General features: G+C 41.6%; 1 protein-coding gene across 1 annotated transcript in view; it reads left to right on the plus strand.

Moving 5' to 3' along the window:
• SLC1A3 (solute carrier family 1 member 3) overlaps positions 1 to 23,856 on the plus strand; it is a 77,250-nt gene extending 53,394 nt beyond the window's left edge. Inside the window, exons 4-10 of the mRNA XM_032415148.1 lie at positions 6,527 to 6,731; positions 8,747 to 8,789; positions 12,804 to 13,096; positions 15,709 to 15,942; positions 16,512 to 16,706; positions 19,653 to 19,787; positions 21,617 to 23,856. Coding sequence (XP_032271039.1) covers positions 6,527 to 6,731; positions 8,747 to 8,789; positions 12,804 to 13,096; positions 15,709 to 15,942; positions 16,512 to 16,706; positions 19,653 to 19,787; positions 21,617 to 21,821 — 1,310 coding nt within the window. The 3' untranslated portion in view covers positions 21,822 to 23,856. The remainder of the gene's footprint in view (positions 1 to 6,526; positions 6,732 to 8,746; positions 8,790 to 12,803; positions 13,097 to 15,708; positions 15,943 to 16,511; positions 16,707 to 19,652; positions 19,788 to 21,616) is intronic.
• The last annotated feature ends 884 nt before the right edge of the window (positions 23,857 to 24,740 follow it).

Here is a 24,740-nt window from a genome sequence, read left to right on the forward strand (position 1 = left end):
TCTGCATCACTGCCTCGTGGTAGTAAAAGAGGGAAAATAATACAGGAGTGGGAGAGAGAGAAGGAAGGGAAAGAGGGAGGGTGCTCCTGGCGGTGACTAGTAGAGGTGTGCCAGCCTTCTGCCTTCCTGACCATCCCCGGACACCTTGCTGCCAGTGACACCCCCTCCCCACCCCACCCCTCCCCCCAGCTCTGGAAATGAAGCTCCAGGTGATGCTGAGTCACTCTTTCCCCACCAGGGCTGTCTCTCATTCTCCAAGATAGAATGAACCGATTTTGGATTAATTGGGGGAAGAGCAACTAAAACTGACAAATCCAAATTTCAGAGTATTTTAAACAAAAGCAACTTTAGTACTTGTAATTCACAGTAACCTAACCTAAATGTTAAAAAAAAAAAAAGTGTGTGTGGCCTCTCCCCAATGTAACAACAACAGCGGTGATAAGAATGACTATTCAACAAATACTTCTTGTGCAGGCGCCATTCCATGGCCACTGAGGCTACATTAGTGAATAAAACACATGGCTCTGCTCTCTTGGCACTAAAATTTTAGTAGAGAGAGACATACAGTAAGTAGCATTTATCAAGAACCTGCTTTGTCTGGATTCTTCATGTAAGTTTTCCCTAAGCTTGCAGTATAAATATTATTAGCTTCTTGTCTAGACGAAATGGAGGCTTAGAGAAGGCAAATAATACTTAGTGAATAGCTTGTTTATTACTGTTCTGCTTACTTAATAATAACAGCTAACATTTGTTGAATCCTTACTCTGTGCCAAGCTCTGTGCTAAGTGCTTTCGGAACGGAAGTCCCTTTAATGCCAGTGAAAAGCCAGTGAGAGGGCTGTCAGGATTCCCATACTGCAGATGAGCAAACGGAGGCTTACAGAGGTCATAAGCTACCAGAGCCAAAAGTGCAATCCAGGTATCTTTACCTCAGAGCCTAAACTCTTTTTTTTTTTAAGATTTTATTTATTTATTTGACAGAGAGAGATACAGTGAGAGAGGGAACATAAGCAGGGGGAGCGGGAGAGGGAGAAGCAGGCTTCCCGCCAAGCAGGGAGCCCGATGCAGGGCTCCATCCCAGGACCCTGAGATCATGACCCAAGCCGAAGGCAGACACTTAACGACGGAGCCACCCAGGCGCCCCTCAGAGCCTAAACTCTTAATCGCTGAGCAAAAAAAAAAAAAAAGAATACACTTCCAAAATGCCTGAGGTTGGCCTTAAGTAGTTTAACTGTTGTCTTTGAGATTAAGTTCTGAGGCTGCATCCTGCTTATTAATTGTGATTCAAAATTGTGATACAATCATTAGCAAACCTAACTTTGAAAGATTCTTCTGTTCCACAACCCATAGAATCATAGAACTTTACTTGTTTTACGATTGAGTCTATAAAGGGGCCAGAAGAAAATAGTTTAGTGAAGAAAAACGTAATATAGTTTTAGACAGATTTAAAATGATTTATTTTATGGTCGCTCCCTCCGCCGCTCCCCCCCCCCCCCCCCCCCCCCCCCCCCCCCCCCCCCCCCCCCCCGCGCTCCCTTCCCTTCCTCTCCTCTGAGCTTTTTGACCCTCTTGCTCACTCTCCTTTCTGAGGGTTCCAGTGTGCCCTTTTTCCTCCAGCAGCGGGCAGTTGCTTTAGGATACAAGAGTTCATTTTTCAATCTGTAAATAGGAAGTATATTGTATTTTTAGAATTTAACTTTCCTTAAAAAAAAATCAGCACCTTCCAGTCAAATGACATGCTGGAGCTCTTCCTTGACTTCCTTGTTGTAAGTTTGCCCATCCTGAAATTCTAGGAGGATGGAGAACAGGCGGCTTTCATTACATGAGCATTTGAGAAGCCCATTGTGGAGAAGGAGTGCCTCTAAAATAAAACAAAAACCAAAACAGACAATATTCTTGAATCAGCAGTTGCTGATTTTCTGTTCTTTCTGGGCCTGGTCCAGTCCCTGGAAGAACAATGAAACACCATGAGGATGAGTAGAAAGACAATTCATCACAGAAGGCTTCATCCTTAAATTTCAATTTTCAAAACCAGAGACAGGAATTATTGGGGGAAGTGGAGTAAAACACATGAATGGATAAGACACGGATTTTTAGCAGATGGGAGAATAAAATCCATGCAAATAAGAGAGAACTTGACATTATTTATATGTTATCCTTTTATACTTCTCTGAATGCATATTTCATTTATCCAAGAAGTCATACCAAATATTATACCAAAAGAAATCCAATTTACAATACAGACTTACAGAGTTCCACTTACGTATTTATGAGCCTCCCTCCCTACTCCATCCCAGCAAAAACCCACAAATGTGGTGCATATTTGTTAATGCCAAACTGATTACCAAAAGACTGTTTTTATAAATAAAGAAGTAAATGCGTATTTACCTATTTGCATTAAGAAACTCTCTTCTCTTCCTTCCTCTCTCTTCAAAGTGACTACTGCCTAAAATATCCAGGTTTCTGAAGCAAAGTCTTTATCTTTTACATTCTAAAAAATGTCTGTTTAATCCCTTTTAGATGCTTAACTCATCGGTGAACATGTAATAGGTTTGCAGAAATGATCGATGGATTGCTTCCTTGATGACTGGATCTTGATGGGTTGGTTTTTAGAAAGGAAAATAAGATTCATGTACCCACAGCCAGCAAGTATCCGTGATCCTCCATGCTCCATTAGAATATGCTCTTGGCTGTTTTTCTAGAAACGATGAGAAATTTGTACTAATTGATTAGTTCTCTAGCTAGTCCTTCGGGTGACCAGTGTAATGCACTTCCTCTGAAGGTAGGGAATGCTGAGTAATGTGCTAGAGTTTTTTCAGTGATCTACTGCCATGGAATTTTCCTCCAGCCTGTCCATTAAAAGAGAGGTATAGGGGAAAGGGTGATCCCTTGGGAGTGCAGGTTCGAATTCTGCCACTGCCATTTGCTAGCTGTGCGACACTGGACAAGTTACTTAACTTCTCTGCTCTTGAGTATCTTCACCTTTAAAATGATATCAATGACATCTACAACCTCCAGTTGTCATGAAATTAGATGAATATGTGCCATTGATTGGGGGTGGGATTTTGTGAGCGAATTAGGGAACTAGCACAAAAGTTAACTCAAAATATACCAAACATATAAACATAACAAACATGTCATTATAATTGGAAGACCAGTCCCAGTACTTGTAGCAATTGTGCAATATAGTATTTCTTGGGTTTCAAGAGGGTCTCAATTCTGATGGCAGATTGTTTTCATAATAAAGATGTCAAGTTGTCTTGAATGGGTCTGGTTTAGCTAAACCCAGATCAAATGAAGAAAAAGAGACCAGCCGAGATCATTATCTTTACTACTTGCTCTGGAATGTGTTTCTCCAATGTATGTTTAGACAAACGCATAGTTGTTGTAACACACTCCCGTCAGTACCTACACACCCAAGTGACCGCCTGTCTCCCCTGCCCCGGTGCCCTTTTCTTCCATTTTAAAGTGACAAGGCTCAATTAAAATCTTCCCTTCCTAAATATTTAGGGCACTTCCTGCCAAAGTTCCCTTTTCCACAAAGTGATTCAGTACTTTACCCTTGCCCCCAGACACTCTGACATTTGTGTGTAGTCTCTGGTGTAGAGCTTTGTCTCGGATTTCTCGAGGTTAGGGCACAGAGATGGTCACTGAGTTTGAGTAAAGGAGAGCAAGAGAGGAAGGGAAGTAAGGGAGAGGAAGAGAGACATTGTTCACCTTAGATTTTGTCTTCCGGAGCTCGTCCTCCATTTTCCTGGTTCCACCATTATCAGGACCATTCTCTTTCAGGCCCTGTGTCTGGCAGATTGTCCACATCCATCCTGCTCTTGCCCTCACGACAGTGTGTGACCTTGTTCGTGGTGGTCCCTTTAGTTTTACGAGCCTGTGTCAGAGAAGAGGGGAGTGGTCAGAGTTGGCAGGTGGGGAGAGGGGATGGAGGACCAGGGACGGAGGTAGGCAAGCAGTCCGTGTGGGACACCAGGGCCCCCTCTTGGAAACAGACCTACATGGAGAATTGGTTCATGAAGATACTCCACCCTACCCCAAACACACCCCTCCTTCCTTGGCTGAAATAATAGCAGCTGTTGCTTTATTCTCTTGCAAAGGAAAAGGGTCAATATGTAGAGGTTGGTGAGGCCTCTCATTTGACTATCCGTTCTCCTTCTGGGATCACTGCTAAAAACAATGCCTTGGTGGTTGTCTTCAGCTATTTCAGAATTTAAAGGTGTGGAGAAAATACTTTCATATTGGTTTTCATTTTTTTAATTTAAAAAAAAAAATCCTATAAATAAGAATCTTTGTTTCTTCGAGTTGATAGCCTTGTAGCTGTGAACTCTGGGGTAACTCCCCCCAACCCTACCCCCACAGTGGGAGGGAGGGAGATTTAGGCCTCCTCCTTTGTTTGCCACTTTGGTTTCCAGTGCTCTGCCTTGACCACTTAGCGCTCTCTCTGAATAGCTATAGGTCGGGAGTAGTGGGCAGGAGCGTCAGAGAAGACTTGGCGTGAGAACGGAACAGCACCACAGAATAGAAGGCGAGAGGGAAAGAAAGCATCTCGGAGGAAGAAAATACTGCTGCCTCGTACCCCCTAGCAGAGATATCCGGTCTATTGTGCCCACACCACTCGCCGCCGAAGAATTTCAGGCTTCAGTGGTGACAAGCTCAGGCAATAATGGGAAAAAGAGTGGGCCCCTTCTGAGAGAAATTATTGCAAGCGCAGGAAGCCAAGATATTTGAGATGTGATTCAGACCTGGGGATGAAAATGGGGGGATGGGACATTTGACTGAGAACAGATTAGCCCATTTTTAAGGCTGGCAAAGTGTTGAAGTGCCACCATCCCAGTCAATGGATATTTAGCCCTGGGCTTCAAGAAACCCAGGGCAAGGGTAAGAGAAGCTAAGTTCATGCGTTAAAGCCAAAGTTGGCCTCCTTTGTGGGAGCTGCAGTTGGTCTCCTCAAGGGCAGAAAGTATATGAAAATTAGTGACATAAGAGCAAAGTTCAAGTACCCACTCCATTTTACTTGGTGTTGACTAAGACCTTAGTCACTTAAGTGGTTTTTAATCTGCGTTATGGGTTGTTGTTAAAAATAAGAACATATCGGGTACTAAGTAAGTGCTTATTATGAAAATTATGAATGATATGATTCAAATATAAATGAAATTCTAAATTGAAAGCCCTGGCTTCAATTATCATGGGAATTAACATTATATCACATTTTGGGGGCAAACCCAGCCCTATCATGGATACTATTTTTTTTTCAATATTTTACCTTACTCTAAATATGTTGGTATGAACAGAGTCACTACCTAAAGATTAAATCACTATTAGAATCTGGTACTGATCATTGGAGTACAGTATAACCTTTTAATACATTTATAAAAATGCAATTTTTAAATAGTAAAGAAAATAGTCCCTTCATTATGATTGGATTATACTATACTTGGATTTTAGTGTTTCCATGAGATTAGGGAAGGGAAAGAAAGAAGAAAAGTGAAGAAATAGCTAATGAAACAGAAGAGCCCATATTATTATAATCTAATCTTTTTTAATTAACATATAATGTATTATTTGTTTCAGGGGTACAGGTCTGTGTATAATCTAATCTTTTGAGGGGTTTGTGTCATTTCCAATTTTTTACCACCCCAAGAGACATTAAGATATGTTCCATTTGCTAGAGCAGGAAGGGAAATCTTGAAAGTCACACCTCCTTTTTTACCTAGGATATAACACCTCGCCTGAGGTAGACTTTGAAGATGTCCTGAAAACGAGAGGGCGAAGATGTTTAACATGAGATGAGGTACTCCATGCCCAGGGGAGAAGGTGGAAACATGAGAAGAACCCCACCAAAAAAGAGAATTTTTTTTTAAGTTTTGATGAGATGAGATGAAATGAAACCACAGAGAAACTATTTGAGAACTTTGGTTTTATAACCCAATGTCTAATTTAAATGCATATTGACGATAAGTTGTTAGGTGATCAGAATAATGGCTTACATTTTGCATAAAAACATCAAAGAAAAGACTCCCAAGTACACATATAAAATAATAAGTCTTTTAAAATAATTTAATGCCGGTTTATCCATGTGAGTCACCACAGTGACTTGAGATATGCTCAGGTTATCCTGCCAGAAATTTTTTTTGAGCATCTCTTCATCTACAGATACACACACACACACTACTCACTATTTACACTCATAGCTTCCCCAACCAGTAATAACCTAGGAAAGAATTTGATTGCCCTTTTAAATCATTAGAGAGCCATGTGAAATCAACTCTTGACGAAGGAAACAGTGATCAGATGTTTGCTGCCACGGCTGATGACTGGCCATTCTTCGGCTTTTTTCCTTCACCTTTTATGATGCCCTGATGAAATCTGATGCCAAGTTCTCATAACTTGTGTAAAATCCCATTGCTGGGTGGAATGAGGGTAAGGGGGTGTAGAAGGAATTACTGTCCCCATTACCTTCCTCTGGAGACTTCTTTGGACTGACTTCCTGAAAATCTCCTTCTGTTTGCCTTCACCAGGAATGGCGGCCCTAGATAGTAAGGCGTCAGGGAAGATGGGAATGCGAGCAGTAGTCTATTACATGACTACAACCATCATTGCTGTGGTGATTGGCATAATCATTGTCATCATCATCCATCCCGGGAAGGGCACAAAGGAAAACATGCACAGAGAAGGCAAAATTGTTCAAGTGACTGCTGCAGACGCCTTCCTGGACTTGATCAGGTATGTCCTTGCAAGCCCACCCCTTTGGATATATTTTGACACCCAGCCCCTCTTTTTGGGGAGCTAGTCAGACTGCAGAATAGTTGTCTAACTGAACCAGCCTTGCGGGGCTTGAAATGAAGGTCACATTTTTACTTCTTTCTAACAGAAGTTACAGGTTTTGTTTTCTGATCTAATGGGAAAGAGGTGAGAAGGGCAGAGAGGGGATATCGCTTTTGAGTGCCTTGCTTTTAGGATTCAGAATCTGATCACTCAGTTCTCCTCTCCGCTATGCAGCTTACCTTGGAATATTAATAAGTCTTACCCTACTGTCTTGCTGTTTAAGGCTAGTTTTTATTCAACTATAGCCTGTTGATTGGACTCTTCTAATGTGGAACTTGTCATCTGTATCATCATCCATTATGCACAACAGTTTCTGTCCAGAAAGGACCTTAAGGATCATCTGGTCATACCCATTCTAAGGTCTTCCTTTTATACTAGTCACGAAGAAAGGATTTGGCAGACCAGCAATAAAGGATTAAAGGATGGCTTCTTTAGCATTGTTTTGTGTACAAACCAGACACCGATTGCAAATGAGTCTTATCTAATACTTGAAACAGACTTGATGGTAGAGTCATCTCACACAGAACTATGAAGTAAACCAGAGGTTGATCCTGGCACCTTCCTGCTCACCCTCTCTACACACCTGCCCTTGTGTCAGTCAGATCCTGGCAGGAAGCATATTGCATATTCAAAAGAATCAGCGAAAGGGGTTTGGAAAGGTACAGGCAGGGTTAAGGGAACCTACAAGGGATGGTGAAGCACCACCAGCAATAGGAAGCTTTAAGGCTTTTCACCATTTTTTCCATGAACTTTACCATCAGGTAGGTTAGGTTAGGAGTATTTTATTATATTCTCTTTCTGTATAATTTCTACTCCTTGTTTGAAGAATTGGGATCTTGGTCATCCCAAGTCTGGTTGATCTATCAGAGTGCTGTGTGTTTCTGCCTCTCCTTGCCCCAGTGGTAGGTGTATGAGTAGCCTATCCCCACCAGTCACTTGGCTCGAGTATTTTTCCTGACATCTCCCGAACTCACATTTCTATCAAGATTTATATAAACAGACCCAGAGAGCACAGATAGGAAGGGAAAGGAAATAGGATTGTCTAGGCAGTAAGAAGAAAAGGGACAAGAGTTGATGACGTTAAAACATGACTTTGATAGCCCACAACTGCTGGAATCTCAGGCTCTGCAACTTCCTGGGCCATGTCTCCTTGGCCCAAAGTCTTCAACCTTGAAGCCCTAATGATAGTTTATTCCAATCTTCTCTTCAACAGATAAATCAGCAGAGACCTAAATGGGTGTAGTGACTTGGCCAAGTTCACACAGCTGGTTAGAGACTCTGCAGCTAGACTGTGGCCCCTTGAACTCCACCATGAACTCAAAACACTGCTCTGAGAAAGTGACAAACCTGGCCACATGGACCACAAGTTCAAATTTTGTGAACCATATTTCCATTGGTCACCAAAGAGCCTCAAAAGCTCCAGCAATTCAGTGTCAATATCCCATCCCCCAGCTGGCCTTTGGGAGGACTTTATGGAGAACAAAATTCCACAGTCTGACCATGACATTTGATTCAGAACATCTGGTCCCTGGACACATGGCACAATATCAAAAGGGCCACTATTAAATAATACCTCAGTTAACCAGAATGTTTATAACCAAGGGTGTTTCCATTCTCACTTTGGTTCTTCCCGGGAGCAGGATTTGATGAGATAATGACCAAATTTAAAAATCCCATTGTCTGACAAAAGGACAGATGAGTTGAATTTGTGACTTCCCTGAAAAATATGAACAACATGGGCCCCACATAGGGATAACCATATGTCCCACTTCAAGTCATAAAATCCACCAAAACCTTTCTTTTTATCCATTTGCTGCTTAGTTCAATCTTTACCTTGGACACCATGAAAAAGTATTTAAGAAGCAAACTTATTATTTGAGAAATTTTTCAAATGACCATTATTTTCTTTGCAGGAATATGTTCCCTCCAAATCTGGTGGAAGCCTGCTTTAAACAGGTAAACACACTATAGCCACTAAATCACTTCTGAAATTCCTCTTTGGCCTACCACACAGAGTGGGACCCTCTTGTTTATTTTTTTTTTTCCATTTCTCTGCAATAAGAAACACTCTTTTGCCAACCAGATGGAAAGCGCTAGGGTTTTCTGAGGAACTTGCCGGGGGTGGGGAGGTCTTACCTTGTTTTGAAGGCTAATTAGTTGCCAGATACTCTAAGTCTTGCATACAAATAACTCATTGAGTCTCTGTTAATTATTAAGAAGGCCAATCAGGACACTCCCTCCCTCTCTACGCCCCCCGCATTCCACACACAAAAGCCCACCAAGCAAACAAACTCCAGTATAAGACACATTTTCAACTTGCTTTAAAGATTACGGAGATTATTCAAGTTTCTGGGTTTAATTTAAAAAATCAACGGGTTGTTTTTTTGTTTGTTTGTTTTTTTAAGGTTTTTAGTCTTTTTTTTTTTTTTTAAGATTTTATTTATTTATTTGAGAGAGAGAATGAGACAGAGAGAGAGAACATGAGAGGGGGGAGGATCAGAGGGAGAAGCAGACTCCCTGCTGAGCAGGGAGTCCAATGCGGGACTCGATCCCGAGACTCCAGGATCATGACCTGAGCCGAAGGCAGTCGCTTAACCAACTGAGCCACCCAGGCGCCCCAACGGGTTGTTTTTTAAAAATCTATTAAGGGCCTATGGCTTCTAAAGGAGGAACCATATCAGAAATGGCATCATGATTTCTCGAATGCCTGCTGTGTGGCAAGCACTAATGTTACATTTGGTCCTCGCATGAATGGGATGGGTATCATTGTCTTCATTTCATTGATGAGGCAACTCATCTATGATAATTCAGAAGGAGTATTTAATAGGCACAAGATCTCACAAGTAATAAATGGTAGATCCAGAATTCAGAACCATTGTGTTGACTCCAAATTGTATCCTTTTTCTGTTCCTACATTCTGCTTCCTGGAAAGGGATGAAACACCTGCCTGGAAGCTATAGTGAGGTCCAGTTCCTCTTAGCCCATATACATGCAATGCTTGGCTCTCTCTGTTATGGATACAACTTTACTGTTAGGGGGTAAAGTTCATTCTCACTTCACCTGAATAAAAAAGCTTTGTTGCCCAAAATATTAAAAGGAAAATAATTAGACATTCTGGGTTAAATAATAGTTCCCGGACATTTCTCCAGATGGTGTCACTTCGCCCTAGTTGTAATTCCCTAACCCTTCTGCTTAAGATCTCTAAAGCAAACAAAATAAAACTCCAACCCCATGGAGGACTAACTTTTATTCATTCAAGTCACCCTATGGTTCCCCCACCTTTTTTTTTAACTTTTATTGACTATTTTTATTTTTTTGTTTTGTTTTTTGTTTTTTATTTTTTTATTATGTTATGTTAATCACCATACATCACATCATTAGTTTTTGATGTAGTGTTCCATGATTCATTGTTTGCGTATAACACCCAGTGCCCTCTTTAATACCCATCACCAGGCTAACCCATCCCCCCACCCCCCTCCCCTCTAGAACCCTCAGTTTGTTTTTCAGAGTCCATAGTCTCTCATGGCTCGTCTCCCCCTCCGATTCCCCCCCTTCATTCTTCCCCTCCTGCTATCTTCTTTTTTTTTTTTTTTTTTAACATATAATGTATTATATGTTTCAGAGGTACAGGTCTGTGATTCAACAGTCTTACACAATTCACAGCGCTCACCATAACACACACCCTCCCCAATGTTATCGACTATTTTTAACAGGTAATCCGTGCACACACTGCAAAATTCAAACAGAATCCTTTCTTTAAAAAAAAAAAAAGTCTAAGAAGCCAAAATCAAACTTTCTTTATTCAAAACCTGCAATAACCATAAATAATAAACCCCTTTCAATCCAACCAGCCAACCCCAGCACCATGGGGCTGACTATTCTACTTAGTCAGTTGGCACCGGGCAACATCAAAAATGCTGATTTCTAGCAGCACTGGGGAAAGTGCTGACTCGAGCAGATTTATTGTATTTGGTTTTGGATTGCATTTACAGGATTTTGAAAGGGAAGCAAATGTATCCTCCCAGATCTATTTGTCTTAGACCAGAATGCAAATGAGGTTGCAATTTCTGTAGGCTACAAACTGTGTCTAAGGGGAAAGAGTTAGAGCCATAGGAAAGGCTAATCAGGATGGGAAATCTACCCTAGACAATCCATAAAATGCCTAAAGCATCCCAATGAAATAGAGATTTGAGAGTTGACTGGGAACAGGAGACCAAAACGGGCCAGTTTCTTTGTTACTTAGAATTACCAGCAGTATCAGTGATTGTTCAGGGATGTGTCCATAGTATTGACAGCTGGCCACGTCCTTGTTTGAGAGCGGTTGTTTCCCACTGGACAAAAAGGTCTCCCATTCACTCTCGGTAGAGAAATGGCCCAGCACTTCATGTACAGCTGCGCGTTCTTCCCCTAGACTGTAGATCCAGTCAACATCCGTACATCATTACTCTCTGATCCTTTACTGCTATCAACATAAAGCCTAGGAATTCTACTCTCATTAAAATCATAGATGGATGGGCTTAATTGTTTTATATGGTCACAGTTATATACTCTGCGTCTTCTGTCTGGGACATCTATGCAGAAGCTGTTGGGAAAGGACTAACTTGAGTAAGAAGAGAAATTCCTTTATAGACTTGAGAATTGGGTTGTTGTCCTCAACTATTAATCAAGCATCTATTGATATTATCAGAAATGCCTTGATATTGTCAGAAATGCCTTGAAGACCATTGTTTTTGGATTTTAATTTTTTTTTTAATTTCACTAATTTTTTTAATACTAGTATACTAGAATTAGTATATGTATAACATACAATAAATATGTATGTGTATGTATATATATATATATATATATATATATATATATAAATAACTAAATCTAGTTAACATACAGTGTTATATTAATTTCAGGTATACCATATAGTGATTCAACAGTTCTATACATTATTCAGTGCTCATCATGATAAGTGTACTCTTTAATTCCCATCACCTATTGCCCCCATCTCTTATCCCCCCCCCACCCCCTCCTCTGATAACCATCTGTTTGTTCTCTATAGCTAAGAGTCTGTTTCTTGGTTTGTCTCTGTCTCTTTTTTTTTCCTTTGTGTGTTTCTTAAATTCCACATATGAGTGAAATCATGTGGTATCTTTCTCTGACTTACTTTACTTAGCATTATACTCTCTAGATCCATCCATGTTATTGCAAAGGGCGAGATTTCATTCTTTTTATGGCTGAATAATATTCCATTGTGTGGAATCTTCTTTATCCATTCATCTATTGATGGACACTTGGGTTGCTTCCATAATTTGGCTATTGTAGATAATGCTGTTATAAACATAGGGGTGCATAGGGGGGTTTTAAATTTTTAATATTCACTGAAATCTCCAGCTAAGTCTAGTCCCCAAAGGGCTTTGTCACTGAGCACCATTAACCAACCTTAGTGTAGTACTTTAAAATTTACAAGGTATTCTCATATATTATGCTTAATTTAATCATCACAACAACCCTATGAGGTAGAACCACTGTGGTTATTTCTGTTTCACAGATGTAAGACCAAAATGGTGCTTGGTGATTTGTCCATGATCCCATAGCATGATCCTATAGATAGTAAAGGGACTATGTGAATATTTGGATTTACAGTTTTTTAAAAGCCCATTTTAGCCATTTTATTAGGATTTCAGAAGAAAGCAAAAGCACATGTGTATGTTTAGTTCAGACTCTTCTTAGTTCAGACTCTTCAACCAGATACCTCTTTCCTGTTATGATTTGTCTTGTATTTGAGTGTGTGTCTGTCTGTCTGTGCTGAGGAAGTAGTAGAGGTTTGTCACAGATTAGGTAGATGCTAAATACCTTCTATAACACTATTCTCTGAATGCAAGGTAATGTATATCATTAGAGAAAATTTGGACAGCAGACAAGTAAAAAGAAGAAAACAAAAATCACCTCTAATCCCTGTTGTGCCTTTTCTTTTTTAAGTTTAAAACCAACTATGAGAAGAGAAGCTTTAAAGTGCCCATCCAGTCCAATGAAACGCTCGTGGGCGCCGTGATAAACAATGTGTCAGAGGCCATGGAGACTCTTACAAGGATCACAGAGGAGTTGGTCCCAGTTCCAGGCTCTGTGAATGGGGTCAATGCCCTGGGACTAGTTGTCTTCTCCATGTGCTTTGGATTTGTGATTGGCAACATGAAAGAGCAGGGGCAAGCCCTGAGAGAGTTCTTTGATTCTCTTAACGAAGCCATCATGAGATTGGTAGCGGTAATAATGTGGTACGTATCTCCATTGGCTGGATACACTGTATACAGATGCTTATTGCCATCAACACGGGTTCCGTACTGAGGAAGATGCCACCAGGCAGGATAGCCAATGGCAACAATCTCACCTGGGTAAGCACAAGAAAATCAGTGATTTTCAGGGCCTGTAGTAGCCTTGGATCCCATCTGCAAGCCGTTCTTAGTAAGTTCGCTTCCTTGTTCTTACAAGGTGTCTACTCCTTTACTCCAGGGCTGGTGGGATACCATTCCTCATTCCTTCATTCTGTATCTGTTTAGTTATAAGTGTCTACTCTATACCAGGAGTACAATGCCATGCCCTCTGGACATAGCAATGAAGAAAACAGACAAGGATGTCCTGGAACTTATAGTCTTTTAAGGGATATAGAAAAATAAACAAATCAACCAGATGCTTTAGTAACAAGTGCTGTGAAAAAAATAAATAAAACAGCAGATTTTATTTTATGTGATGTGATAAAAAGTGACTAGGGAGGAAGGACAAAATTTGCTTGGATTTTGGCCTCTGAGGAGGTGATTTTTTTGCTAAGATCTGAAATGACTAGGAGAAACTAGCCACACAAAGAGCCAAGAGAAGAGCGTTCGCAGTAGAGGGCAAAGCAGACCTAGAGGCCCCCTTGACCATCAGAAAAAGATCTCCTCTCCTCCGTTTTTAGCCCTGAGAAAGAAATGTAAAATCATGGCAGTCCTGCTGCCTGCCTGAGGGACTCATGGGAAGTGTTATAGAATGCCAATCCACAAGTCATAACAAAACTTCCTTCAAATAAAGTTGAGAGGAGAGCACAAAGGAAAAGACTAAATTCACAGAGGAACATTGACCTTGGAAAGTAAATTCTCGCCAGCTGGGAGAGAACCCTTTGATTGGTTTAGGCCTCATGTGGGGGTTGCTTTCCCTTTATCCTTTATTTCTAATCCAGACTCCTTCTTGGCACTGGAAGGAGGAAGGCATCCATTTCTGGGAAAAGCACTCACCAACACGATTAAAAATATCCTTTGTCTTTATGGCCACCAAAGCCCAGAGAAATCCATTCTTCAGGAGCTTGTACGAGGTGGATATGAACTTGGGCACGAAGGCTGATCAGAATGTGATCTCCACAGGAGCCCTCGGTTGAAATCCTGGGGCCCCTCCTTTGAAATCCTGGCAGAGCTGAAAGTGGACATTTATCTTCATATTATTAAAATGCCTCCACCTTTCCCCTCTTTTATGAAAGAAACCCATTCACGGCTGCTGAATGAACCTCACATGTAGCTTTTCAAGCTGTACATTCGCCTGCACATTCAACGTTGAGTTATTACTTTTCTGAAAACAGGTAGTCTTATAATTTCCTGGCCTGTGTTTTGAAAGGACTTTTAAAAAGAAGCATTGTGTTTTCAACTTGAAATAAGACCTCCACAGTTCCCAGCAGACCCTTCTCCTTAAGGGTGATGGGCCCCTCTGTTTTTGGTAACGTGAGTTTGGTTGTGCTTTATTGCGCACGTCAGACAAAGGGAGTTGAAAGCGGGGCAGAGGGAACTTTATGCAACAAAGGTTGTCATACCTACGAGTTATTTTGTGTCTCAGTTGTTCCTTCTTGCCAGTCTGCGGGGGGGAAGATCACAAATGTCAGTAGCAGCCTGTGGGTGATAATTACTTAATTAGAACACCCATAACCTGATCCTGGTAGTATGTACATGCACATTATTAATTTTAGTAGCTTTGGATTTATTATACAGTTGCCTTCGATCTATGGCAAATGGTACTAGTTTTCCATTTGCACCATATCATAAAATTTATTCTTTTTTTTTCTTTTTCTTAAGTGAGCGAGAGAGAGTGAGAGAGAAGGAGCAGGGGAGAAGGGCAGAGGGAGAGAAAGAAGCAGGCTCCCCCTTGAGCAGGGAGCCCAACTCAGGGCTCGATCACAGGACCCTGAGATCATGACCTGAGCCAAAGGCAGACGCTTAACCAATTGAGCCACCAAGCTCCCCCCATAAAATTTATTCTTAGAGTAAATTTATTTAAGAGTTGATTTGAAGACTGATGCTAAGTAATATTGTAAGTGGTGTGTAATGTGGGAAAAAAATAATAAAAGCAGACTTTGATTAAGAACGATGACTACAAATCTAAAGCACTGAAATGGCATTGTGTGCATCTTGCTTTAACTTGAAAATCAGCTCTGATGTGGGAAATGCTTCTAAAAGTCTGCATATTGGTTCAGTGGATTCTGGCTGTTCGGGGTACTTAGAAGGAGAACAAAAGGCAGGGGGAGTTGGGTGGCATCTGAGGACCACAAAAGTGACCCAGGTGGGGTGAAAGGAGAGTGATCTAGAAAAAGAGGTGAGTTTAAAAACGTCTGTACCAGTCTTTTTTCATAGGCTCAGGAGAAAAAAAAAAAAATTGTGACCTAGAGAAATTCTGAGTGAGAGGAAAGCCTTATTATGTGCTATTTATATTTTTAAAAGAACTTCACAGTTTCTGCAAATTCTGATAGTATCCTGGGTACAAAAAGTTTGGCAATCAACTCTCTCTCATGTTTTCTTGCCACTTGGTAGTTTCTGTGGAATAGCTCGTTGGAAATCAGACTTCCAACCGTGCGTGTGTTGCTTCTACATAGGTACGCCCCTCTGGGCATCCTCTTCCTGATTGCAGGGAAAATTGTTGAGATGGAGGACATGGGAGTGATTGGGGGGCAGCTTGCCATGTACACGGTGACCGTCATCGTTGGCTTGCTCATTCACGCCGTCATTGTCTTGCCCCTCCTCTACTTCTTGGTAACGCGGAAAAACCCTTGGGTTTTTATTGGAGGGTTGCTGCAAGCACTCATCACAGCTCTCGGAACCTCCTCCAGGTAGGGATGTACATATGTGTGGTTTACCCCTATCAGAAAATGTATCTCAAACTTAACTTTGATCCAGAATCCTGTGGTGGTGGTGAGGGGCGGGGCGGGGGGGTGGTAGGGAATGGTTCTGGGTTTCAAACTTCAGGGCATATGAATTGGCATTTTCACGCAGGTGCTCATCAGACCTAGTTGGGATTCAGGGAATGGTTGGCTGTATACCCTTTGGGGAGACAAATGGAAATCAGCTATTCCTTTCCTGCCCACTGTCATCTCTCTCTTCCAGCTGACCTGTGCCTAAGGGAAAGATGGCAGAGTCCCTCGGCGCAGGTGTGGGGAGAGGGGAATAATCACAAACGATGCCTCACAGAAGAACCCAGGAGCAGGAGAGCTGCCAAATAACCCAGGGAGGCAACCCACACACTCCTAACCCTGTTCCCCTATTTATACAAGTGCTGACTTAGTTCCCTTTAAATTAGGACATGGGAGAGGAAGGAACTCTGTCCAAAATACCAAACACGTAGTCATGGTCTAAAAGATCTGGACAGTCAGCTGACACGCCCTTTTTTAACCATTCTCAGTTCTGCTACCCTACCCATCACCTTCAAGTGCTTGGAGGAGAACAATGGCGTGGACAAACGTGTCACCAGATTCGTGCTCCCAGTGGGGGCCACCATTAACATGGATGGGACCGCCCTCTACGAGGCTTTGGCTGCCATTTTCATTGCTCAAGTTAACAACTTTGAGCTGAACTTTGGACAGATCATTACAATCAGGTATGAAGAAAGTTCTACACATATTCTTAAGAATGACTTTAAATGAGATGGTGATCGGGGATTGGATGAAGAAACTGTTTGGAAAGGGGATCAAACCTAAATAGGAGGTTGGGGGTTTGTGGCAGTAGATTTATTTTTGATACTTAGATATTTTTATTCATTTTTTAAAATTACAGATATATATATTTATTAATAATGAAATTCTAATAATATAGAAATGTAGAAGTTAAAAAAATGTGCTTCCCTGCCACCATCACCCCCCATCTTTCTGTAGGTCACCACTGTTAATGTTTGGGGTATAAAGAACTTTTCCTACACCTAGACACACACACTCTCTTTGTATAATTAATGGAATCATGCCATACGCACTGCTTGTTGCTGGATTGACTTATCAATATACCATCAATAAAACATCTAGCTCTTTCCTTTTAGAATCTACAGAATACATAGTATGGATATTTCTTTCTAAAAAATGTTAGATTATACTTCAGTTTTAAAAGGTATTAAGATATGTTAGCTTTTATTGCCAGTATTAAAAAATTAAGATACGGGGTGCCTGGGCGGCTCAGTCGATTAAGCGTCTGCCTTCAGCTCAGGTCATGATCCCAGGGTCCTGGGTTCAAGCCCCACATGGGGCTTCCCGCTCAGCGGATAGCCTGCTTCTCCCTCTCCCTCTGCTGCTCCCCCTACTTGTGCTCTCTCTCTGTCAAATAAATAAATAAAATCTTTCAAAAAAAATTAAAATACACTTGAAAAACTGGATTAACATTTTCTCTTAGGTTAATTTTTGAGGCAGTATAAAATAGATAAGAGACCCCATTGACAAACAAGTTGAGAATTTTATTTCTGTGGACTACTTTTTTAACTATTATATTTGAGGTGTCTAGTGAAAGGTGTCTAGTGAAAGGTAATTTTCCTTTCCATACTTTCCCCTAATTTTTTAGTTTCCTTCTCCAGAGGCAGCCACTGTTGCTTGCTAATTTCTTTTATATTCTTCTGGAGATAGCCCGCGCATATGCATGTGTATATGCGATTATAATCCCCTGTTTTTGCTTACTGAAAGTCAGTTATGCACAATAGGCCAATAAGTAAGTATAAGGGAGACTTTAAGCCTCACAAGCCAGATCAGACTTTGTTCTTCTGTGTGTGTGTGTGTGTGTGTGTGTGTGTGTTTAATTATTATTAGCAATTTATTTTGGATATCAAAATAAGTCAGGTTTTTTCACAACTCTTTATTATAAAAATTATCTTACAAATGGGAAAGTTGAAATAATATTACAACAAACATCTACCTAGATCCAACAATTGATAACATTTTACCATTTTTGCTTTTTTCTTTCTCTCCCTTCATTACATTTTACGTGTACATAGTCCAACATGCATCTCCTGAGAATAAGAATCATTTTTTACAAAACCACAATAGTAAGATTCTTTAAAATACTTCCAGAATATCCAATCTATATCCAAATTTCCCCAGTTGCCCCAAAATTGCCTTTTACAACTCTTTCCCCTAGACCAAGATAAAATCCAGATTTTTGGCTTGCATTTGGTTTTCATGTCACTTTAGTCTAGTTTTAAGCTCTGTCGATCCCCCCACTTTGTGTATGTGTGTGTGTGTGTGTACCTATATGTTTATGTAGAAATAAGTTATGTTAGACCCTGTATATATGTTTTGAGTTATTAGAAAATAATAATAGCTGTAGGATGCGTTACGATATTAAAAAATGAGGCTGATCACGACCAGACGTGACTGGTCTGAGGGTTCTGGGAGCCCTGAGCACAGTCTAGCTACACTGGGGCTGGGAGATCAATATCTCAGCTGACCATAACCTATTCTTGGGCATACCTTGGTGTACTGGGTTGAAAAGCCCTGAGTTATAAAAAAGGCTCAGTTGCATGTGACAGAGCAAAATATTATAATAACAATAAGAGTGACTTTCTTTCTCAAAGCTCTCAAGGCTGGTAGGTGTTTTATACAGTGTAAGGGACCCAGGCTTTGATTCCAATATTCCTGAGGTATTACCCTCATCCAAAAGGTCCAGATGGCTTATCACCACCTTCAAATCCTAGCCACTGAGAAGCGGAAGAGGGCACAGTCTGCAAGGCACTTGATCACCTTCATCCATATCTCATTGGCCAGAATTTAGTCTAAGCTCCAAGGGAGGCTGGGAAATGTAGTCTTCATTCTGGGCAGCCATGGACCAGCTAAACATTCCAGTACCATAGAAGAGGAACAATATAAGGGAACCATAATAGTCTCTTCTACAGACTTACTTTTATTAATTCTACTTTATACCTAGGTAATATTTTACTCTTTATAAAACATTTTCACATTCTCACATCAGACTCTATCAAATAGGTATTTAACAGAGTCCCAGACAAGGTTGTGTGCCTTACAAACCGGGTCTACACTACCTCCATAAAAAATATTTATAGTGGTACAGAACTTTGTTCATAAATCATTTTGCTTTAGAATTAATATATTTAATTTTTTTCCTGACCACATTAATCATACAAGTTCAGTATCTTTACAATCCTCTACTTGCATAGAGGAATTATAGGAAACAAATTGTTATTGTAGCAATACAGTATTTTAGACCCTATAAAATATTTTCAGGTATGTGAAAAAGTCTGTTAGCCCCAATGTCTTCATTTAAAAATGGCTATAATAATAGGACCGACTTCCTAAGGGTTGTTGTGAGGATCAAAGGAGGTAAGGCAGGCTTAGCATATCAGATGGCACCTAATAAGCCCTTGATAAATATTGGTTAATATTAGTGTTAGCTCAGTGGGGTTTTTCCACAGTGTCCTTGAGATTTTTCTGAAGCGTATCGTCTTGTGTTACCCCGGCAAGTCGGACCTGGCGCCGCCGTCGTGCTTCGCCGGCGTATCTCTGTCGGGGGGGGCGTGTACGAATGTTTTATGTTTTGGAACTTCTTTTAACAGCATCACAGCCACAGCTGCCAGTATTGGGGCAGCAGGGATCCCTCAGGCGGGCCTGGTCACCATGGTCATCGTGCTGACGTCTGTGGGCCTGCCCACCGACGACATCACGCTCATCATCGCCGTGGACTGGTTCCTGTGAGTCAGCTCGGACTGCCTTCCAGCTTGCTGTCCCAAGCGCCCCCCCCCCCCCCCCCCGCGGTATTCCAGGGTGCCAGGCAGCTCGGCCCACCTGCCAGAAAGGCTCCACCAAGAGGGGCAGCGTGGCTTGTGATTAAAGTGTCTTCGCCACCTAGTCCCTGCCCTTGTCTAGAGGCCGAGGTGCAGACGCCACGCGCACGCACGCCCTCAGCAGCCCGTGGGGCACATCTGGCGACTGCCCTTCTCACCGCACAGAGCCATCCAGCGATTGGGAAACGGGCCTCTGCAAAGCCAACATGAATGAGCCAGGCATTTTCTGAATTGCACAACACATCCCCACGGTGGCCAGAGCAGAACGACAGGCCTCACACGCTGGCTCAGGCCCTCCTCCTTGTGCCTCCCGTTCCAATGGCGTAAATGCAGCACAGATGTTCCCATCTGAACCCAGCAGGGAGAGGGACAGTCGTGCGGTGGGAAGAGCACTAGCGTCATTAAGTAGAATTGACTTTGGGCTCTGGGGAATGTTCCAAGAAAGGCACCCTCCATCCCCTCAGACCCTAATCTCGGGGGTCCATCCCTCTCCCATGTTCTCCTCGCCCTTCTAGCTGACGTCTTTTCTCTCATAAATTCCCTCTCACTTGCAAAAACATTTTCCACAGGATGCCCCAAGGGAATGCCTAGAAGGCTACAATAGGTGCTGGAGTCAACTGTATGTTGCCTTCACTGGAAGGATTATGAAGAGTTGACGGGTGTGCTCGGGGCACGATAAGTGGGAGGAGGGTAATCAGTTGAGAGCATGAGTCCCACAGTCACTTGGATCTGTGTTTGCGCCCCAGCCCTGTGTGACGTTGGGCAGGTTCCCCAGCCATCCTAGTTTCCTGCTCTGTAACGTGGAAATGATAATGCCATCCACCTCCCCGTGCTGCTTGAGGATTACGTGCAGCGATGCCTGGCATTCAGCCCACTGTTGGGCCCCAGTCAGCACTCACCTGCCCTGAGGACTGTTAGAGTATAAAGCTGTGGTTCTCAAAGCTTTTAGCCTCAGGGCCCCTCTACACTTAAAAATTATCGAGGACCCAAAAAGCTTTTATCTATGTGGGTTATAGCTATCAATAGTTATCATATTAGGAAAACAGAAATTTTTTAAATGTTAAATTCACTTAGAGGTTACAATAATAAACTCATTACATCTTAACATAGATGGCATTTTTTTGTGAAAAAGATATCATTTGCCAAACCAAAAATTTAGGGACAAGAACGATACCATTTTACATTTTTGGAAATCTCCTTAGTGTCTGGCTTAATTCAAGACAGCTGGTTAACTATTCCCATTCAGTCCGTTGTGGCATCTCTCGTGTTGTAGTCTTTGCAAAACCCCACCTAGGCATTCATCAGAAAAGGAGAATGAAATGGCCAAAACCATCTTTGCATTATTATGAGAATAGTTTTGACCTCAGGGGCCCTCGGGGGTCTCTGGATCACACTTTGAGAATGACTGGTATAAAGGAAAGTGAATTGTAGGAAAGAGAGGCAAAGAGAAATTTTAAATAGAAGGAGAAAGGGAGGACTCACGCCCCACTGTTGGTGCTCTCACATGACATACATACATAGTAGCTGAACATTGGTCATCTATGTGTCCTTGTGACTTTCAGTAACTACTGTTATAAACATTATGTGTCTACTATGTAATGTTGCAGTTGGTGGATACACCAAGCCGAATTTTAAAAGGTGCCTCTAAAGATTTAGCAGCTGGTTCAAAGTATGAGCTGAAATCACGTGATGTTCACAGAAGCCCCGTTTTTTCTGCCCCCCCACCCCCACCCCAGGGACCGCCTCCGCACCACCACCAACGTGCTGGGAGACTCCCTCGGAGCCGGCATTGTGGAGTACTTGTCGCGACACGAACTGAAGAACCGAGACATGGAAATGGGTAATTCCGTGATCGAAGAGAATGAAATGAAGAAACCGTATCAGCTGATTGCCCAGGAAAGCGAGACTGAGAAACACATTGACAGTGAAACCAAGATGTAGACTAACACACACAAAAAATGTTTTCTTGAGCAGCAGGTGATTTGCAAACCATTGTAAAATGTTTCCATCTGTTACAACTCATTCTGTCCAGGAAGCCCCTTACCTCCCTTTTCCTGCGTACTCTGATAGGATTGGGAAGTATTCATCCAAAAGCAAGGGAGGATTTTGTGAGTCAGATCAGATCTTACAAGTTTATGTGGCACACAAAACTGTAAATGTGATTTTTTATAAGCTGAAGAGTCAAACAAATAGTGGGCTAAAACATGCTTTTAAATCAACTTCCAAAAGTTAAAAATCCTTCAGAATACAATTCAGTTTTAGTATCAAAACAACTTGATAAACTACAATCGGTTATCAATGGGAGAGTAGAAGGGTTTTTTTTTTTTTTTTTTTTCCCTTTCTCTTCTGATTTGCATCCTGATTTTATTAATAGCAGGGCAGCATGAATACACAGCCAGCACAGCTGTGAGGAGTCACATAAAGTGAAATTTCCATGTGGCCATGGGCAAGTTACATCTCATCTCCAGGCCTCAGTGTTCTCATCTATAAAATGAGTGAGTTCCCTGGACGCCTTTACGGTCTGTTCTAGGCCAGACATCCTGTGACATCATGGAAGAGACTGCCCTCTATTCCCCCTTGGAACATCCCATAGCAAGTATCATCCCATGGAGCATGGGACTTTCAGAAAGGACACTTAACTGGGAATGAACCTTTCTAAGTAGGGGAGGGATGGCTGTATGGTTTACCAGGTCCTGTGTCCAAAATGTCAGTTATGCAAGTCACCAGGCTGGAGGCCATTCCAGGAGTGGAATAATCCATGAAACTCTGCTCAGTTCTTCCCAACAGGGGAAATATTCCCTTCTTTCCTACTCTTCCCAAATGGAAGGGACTGCTCTGGGAAGGATGTCTCCCACCACTCCTCAACTGACTATAGACTTTTAGAAAGTAAAATGTAAGACTAGCAACTAGCAAGGGTGCCCACAGTCTTACTATGGAACACTAAAGAGGCAGGTAGGAAAGAATGGAGCATGGTTGACATTATAGAGAGGATTTTAAAACACCAAGATTATAGATCATCTTTAAGGAAGAATTTAAAACGAAGAGACTCATTTTTTTTTTTTAACCTGAAGTGCTTTTTCTCTTCAGTTCAAAATCATCCCCCAAGGAAGTCTGCCTATCAACATAGAAGGTCACTTCTCATATATTTTTAAAAGAAGTCAAATGAATGAGCTCTCTCTCTAATAGAGGGTCCGTGAGCTGGGTGGGTGGTCTCTGATTTGAAAAGGTTTTTGACTATAATCAAAAGCTCTCAGAATGAGAGAAACAAGATATCTCTTTGTGTTGGAATTCCACTTACCAAATCATTCAAACCCTTCAGCAGGAGTGGGGTTTGGTTTTATTTTGTGTCCCTGAGAGAAATGGTAGAAGATGAATCAGTATAAAGACACTGCCACTGTGGTTCTAAGAAAAAAACCAGAAGGGGCATCAGTTGCAGGCGAGGCAGCTCCCAGGTTTAGAGGAGATTCATTTTTTACCTCCTGAGGAGTATTCATTCAAAGACCTGGAGTAGAGCTATCAGACAATATCAGCAGTGTTTGAGTTTCCAACCGAAAATGGTAAAGAGTGGACTTAATTATGCTAACAGACTGAAAATCTAGACATCCACCCTCCAATATACAATTAGAGATATTTTTTTCTATAGATCGTGAGCATTATATGTGTACAAAAGTTAACGTTAGGCTGTGGTGGAGTAACCATTTAATGCCAAGGCTCTATTTGGGAAATACACTACAAAAGTTAATATCCATGGCTGGCATCTCGTGACACCAGTAGAGCAAAAAATTAATCATGTCAAATTAATTCTGTTACACAGTGTGATCTTTTTTTATACTAACCATTTCTTATGGAAAACAAGTCCTCTAGGATGATCCTCTTGCCAGCCCATCACAGGCTCTGCATCTGCATGCGCCCAGTGGGGACTGAGAAGCATTACTTTGTAGATGTATTTTCAATAAAGAAAAAAATTAGTTTTACATTATAATTGTGTATTTTGTTGTTATTCTTCTCCCTGAAGGAAAATCCATGTTCCATCCCTGGAAGTATTGTAGTGAGCTCAGGGCAACGCTGGGAAAGGATACCACGCAGATTTTTCTAGACGATACTAGGTAACATCGTGGAAGGACGAGCTGGGGGAACCAGTCACCAGAAAAGAAGTGAGGACACGTGCTCTCTCCCTGCCCAACTCCTAGAACCGGAGCCAGAAAGGAGAGTTGGTGAAGGAAGCACTTTGCTGTGTCGGCCTGCACTTACTTGTCCACATAAATTTCTCAGATAAATTGAATCATTTCCATGTGAGGATTAGAAAAGGGTAACACCACCATTGGCTCTTCCAAAAAAGTAATTTCCTGCCTGGCCTTCAAATTAGGTAGATTTATCTATGTGATTTGTGCTGCCATTTGTGAAAAGAGCCGAATAAGATCTCAAGGGATGTTTCAGAAGCAGCCCCTGTGCTCGGGAATGCCTTCTATTCATAAAGAACAACTTTTGGACTACTGCTTTTCCCCTCAGGCTTTTAATAAAGAATTGGCAGACGATAATATGGAATGCCCAGGTTGAAGTTGTGTCTGGAGACTCTTCAATCTGACCCTCTCTCTACCTGTAGGTAACAGTGGAGAGGTTCTTAAGTAGGGTCTGAAAACCCTTAGGTCATCCTTGTGAAGACTTGAATGAGTTTGCCTTGAAATTGTGGGGGAGGTTTTGTGTGTTTGGTTTTTTTCTGGGGTTGACGTTTTAATTTCCATCTGTTTCTCTGAAGGATTTTTTTTTTTTTTTTTTTACTGAGAAAAAATATAAAACTTTATTGCAAGACTGTGAGAGACCTCAATGAACAGACAGATATGCAATATTCTTGGATAGAAA

Source organism: Phoca vitulina, unplaced genomic scaffold (assembly GCF_004348235.1).
Source record: "Phoca vitulina isolate PV1807 unplaced genomic scaffold, GSC_HSeal_1.0 scaffold17, whole genome shotgun sequence".
In the NCBI taxonomy this organism is placed as follows: Eukaryota; Metazoa; Chordata; class Mammalia; order Carnivora; family Phocidae; genus Phoca; species Phoca vitulina.